This window comes from Grammomys surdaster, unplaced genomic scaffold (genome assembly GCF_004785775.1).
Source record: "Grammomys surdaster isolate TR1022 unplaced genomic scaffold, NIH_TR_1.0 270128, whole genome shotgun sequence".
In the NCBI taxonomy this organism is placed as follows: domain Eukaryota; kingdom Metazoa; phylum Chordata; class Mammalia; order Rodentia; family Muridae; genus Grammomys; species Grammomys surdaster.
In genome coordinates, this window is record NW_021625203.1 from 17,137 (window position 1) to 21,213 (window position 4,077).

The following is a 4,077-nucleotide window of genomic DNA, read 5'->3' on the forward strand; positions in this document are numbered from 1 at the left end:
TTTTTCAAGACAGGGTTTCTCTGTGTAGCCCTGGCTGTCCTGGAACTCACTCTGTAGACCAAGCTAGCCTCGAACTCTCGAACTCAGAAATCCACCTGCCTCTGCCTCCCAAGTGCTGGGATTAAAGGCGTGCGCCACCACCGCCCGGCTAAGATTGTATTTCTAAGGTAAAGATAAAATAGCTAGACAAATAGCTTATTGGTAGAAATTCAAGGTCAGCCTGAGCTACAGCGTGACTGCAGGGCTAGCCTAGATTACTTAGTGAGTTCCTGTCTCACAGTGTAGAAAACTATGTAGAGGGCTTAGGGACATGATTCAGGACGAAGCATTTGCTTGAGGCTGTACGTTTCATTCTCAGTTCTTCAGGAGGAACAGGATGAAGGTGAAAGGCAAGAGAGGGCAGAGGAGAGAGAGAAACTGGAGGGAGAGGAAAGGGAAGAAGAAATTGCAGCTGCGAATGGCAGGAAATAGGAGAGCAGCAGATGAAGTCAGGGAGGGATGAGAAGGAGCGGAGGAGGAGTAGCAATAGGGACAAAGCAAGGCGCTGGCCACTCCCTAGGACAGCGAAGTCACAATGAGGCTGGAGCTGGGAGCATGCATTCACAGAATACATCTCAGTCCATGGTTGATTTACTTAAACATTGGTGATTGGAAGAGCATGCATGGTGGTGGTGGTTCTGCTGCTGGTGGTAGTGGTGGTCCCTGAATCTTGGATGGGGTGGAGGTTCATAAAACCACAGCAGGGAGAGGAGCCAGTACTCTGAGAATGGCTCACTTTAAAGTCAATTGAACAAAGCCACACTTGTTTCTTCTCTCCTTCATATGGCATGACTACCCTTATTGTATTCCGTTGATCCTGCTGTTCTATGTATGAATCACCTGATCCAAGCAGGAATAGCCCAGCCCCGAGAACTGAATCAGAGATGACTTGAGAAAGGCTCATTTGGAAGACTTTTGTTTTGACCTTCCAATCAAAGGCAGGATTTTTTTTATCCTTTCCCCTCCTGTTTTCCCAAAAATCGCAACCTGGAGTTTTACAGTGGAAGGCATGAGACGCTAAGCACCTTTAAGAACAGATGACTCAGGTCTTCCTTGATGCTCATGGAATAAGGAGACCACTGAAAAGTTAAAATACCGTAGGACTTCTGACTGACTTACCCAGACATCCCAAAGAAACCAGGGCATTCTCCCGGGGATCAATGTTCTTGTCGTAGGGGCGGTACCCGTAAAGATGGGCAGCGCTGTTCACCAGCCAGGTAGCGTTGAGCACTAAGGCATATCTCAGTAAAGTGGCAACAAAGAAACTGTGTAGGAAAGTTTCCCCACAGCAGTGCCAGGGCACCAGCGTGGGCAGGATGAAGCACATTAGCAGGATGCCAGGCTTGTAGTACCTGTGTGGAGAGATCACACACTGAGTCTACAGAGAGGACTCTGGTCCTATTCTTTATTGGCTATTCTCAGTGAGAGGGGCTGCTATCTTCCTCTTACAGTGTGAGTGCAAGGGTGGGGTGGGAGCCCTGGTGCAATCACTCTGGAAATCAGTTTGGTGGTTCCTCAGAAAATTGGACATAGCATTACCTGAGGACTCAGCTATACCACTCCTGGGCATATACCCAGAAGATGCTCCAACATATAACAAGGACATATGCTCCACTATGTTCATAGCAGCTTTATTTATAACAGCCAGAAGCTGGGAAGAACCCAGATGTCCGTCAACAGAGGAATGGATACAGAAAATGTGGTACATTTACACAATGGAGTATTACTCAGCTATTAAAAACAATGAATTCGAGAAACTCTTAGGCAAATGGATGGAACTAGAAAATATCATCCTGAGTGAGGTAACCCAATCACAAAAGAACACACATGGTATTTACTCACTGATAATTGGATATTAGTCCAAAAACTTGCAATATCCAAGATTCAACTCACAGACCACATGAAGCTCATGAAGAAGGAAGACCAAGTGAGGGTGCTTTGGTCCTTCTTAGGAGTAACAAAATACTCAAGGGAGCAAATATGGAGACAAAGTGTGAGACAGAAACTGAAGACTGTTCCACCTGGGTATCCATCCCATGTGCAGTCACCAAAGGTAGACGCTGATGTGGATGTCAGGAAGTGCATGCTGACAGGAGCCTGATATAGCTGTCTCCTTAGAGGTCTGCCAGAGTCTGACATATTCAGAGGCAGATGCTCACAGCTAACCATTGAACTGATCATAGGGTTCCCAATGGAGGAGTTAGAGAGAAGTCTGAAAGAGCTGAAAGGGTTTGTGGCCCCATGAGGAGAGCAACAATACCAACCAACCAGAGCTCCCAGAGTCTAAACCACCAGCCTGGGAGCACATAGGGAGGGACCCATGGCTCCGGCTGTATATGTAAGGGAGGATGGCCTTGTCGTGCATAGGTGGGAGAGGAGATCCTAGGTCTCATGAAGGCTGGATGCCGAGTGTGGGGGAACTCTAGGGTGGGGAGGTGGGAATGGGGGTGAGTGGGGGCACTTCCTCATAGAAGCAGGTGGGGGGGATGGGATGGGGGTTCCTGGGTGGGGGAGAAATGTGGTAAGGGGATTACATCTGAAATGTAAATAAAATATCCAATAAAAAAAAAGAACAAGGTGGAAATTCTCAGTACAGAGTGTTGTCATTTTCATGATAAGTCTGTGTTGAGCAGAGATTGTCCTAAATTAACACCACCAGTTAATAGAGCAAGAGCTCCCTTGTTCTTACTTACAGAGGGATGAGGTCAGTTACTCAACAAATCAGGACAAACCCCACTCTCAGCCAGTCTGTGCTGAGGTACCTGGCCTTGAGTGTCTTTTTCTCTTTGGGGATATAATGGGGTCTTTGGCATTTCTCCATTTTCTTCTAGCCTTTATCAGCAAGGCCCGTAGTGAAGGTCCTGACCACTGGCAGGTTCTGTCCTTCTGAAGGCTTTATCCCAGTCTCATTTCCACACAGAACAGACCACTGATCCTCTGAGAGAATGAATTGGTGTCCCTTCAGCAATAATGTCTTGAACTTTCCAATCACTGGCATGACCTCCGTCCAGCTTTCTCATTCTTGGCTCCTTCCCTAACGGGAGTCCTCACTGTTAGCATTTTGTCCAAACTCCACCCCACAGTTACTTGGCAATAGCCAGGTGTGCCTGACTCACTATAAAAAGGGCTGCTTGCCTCCCCCTTTCTTGCCTTTTTGCTCTCCCTTTGTCCTCTTGCCCCTTCCCCCTCTCTCCCAATCCCCCCCCCTGCCATGTGCTCATGGCCGACCTCTACTTCTCTTCTCTCTCTCTCTCTCTCTCTCTCTCTCTCTCTCTCTCTCTCTCTCTCCCTTCTCTGTCTCTACTACCCTCTTAACTACCCCCCCCATGCCCTGAATAAACTCTATTCTATACTATACTGTTGTGTGGCTGGTCGCTCAGGGGGAAGGGATGCCTCAGCATGGGCCCGCAGAAGTACCCCCTTCCCCCATACCTGACTGCACCTCCACCAAAACATATTCCTTCTCTTTATAAAACACAACGCTCTCCACTCGCTAACTCACGTCCTTCCTTCACCTCTCGGGCTCCATATCTTCTCCGCCTGACCTGACAGTGGCCTCTTGAAAGCACGGCTTTGTTTTTGTACCACCAGTTGTTGGAGAAATAAACTCATTGTCAACCACTTTGATCCTATCTGTGGCTAAGGCACTGCTAAGTCTATGTTACCGTTTTTCCTGTCATATCTTTTGTAGATTAAGGAAACAGACTGTTTCTGGGTCCCGCAGAAAGCTTTAACTCATTTTCCTATTTTTGTTCTGTACACACATCTTTCTTTCCATTGTTTCCGATGCTGTGTTTTCATTGGCCTTTCTTGTTCTCCCTGAGCGATCTCTGACCCTTTCTGCCTCTCACAGTACAGACAGTAGTTTGCTTTCCTTCATGGTATCTTTGGTATATGCTAAAATCTCCTGGAAAGTAAGAACTTAGTTGAGTTCACTGTGTTTATGAATATCGGCTACATTTAACTGGTTTAATGAAATCAGTTCAGATGGGGGAGGAGAGAGGGAGGGAGGAAGGGAGGGAAGGAGGGAGGGAGGGA

At 47.4% G+C, this 4,077-nt stretch overlaps 1 protein-coding gene across 1 annotated transcript in view; it reads right to left on the minus strand.

Annotated features, from left to right (window-relative positions):
• The window catches only part of LOC114616089 (acyl-CoA desaturase 3-like), a gene marked incomplete at its 5' end in the record, with an annotated part of 7,968 nt that overhangs the window by 3,064 nt on the left and 827 nt on the right, over positions 1 to 4,077 (minus strand). Inside the window, one exon of the mRNA XM_028761619.1 lies at positions 1,159 to 1,391. Coding sequence (XP_028617452.1) covers positions 1,159 to 1,391 — 233 coding nt within the window. The remainder of the gene's footprint in view (positions 1 to 1,158; positions 1,392 to 4,077) is intronic.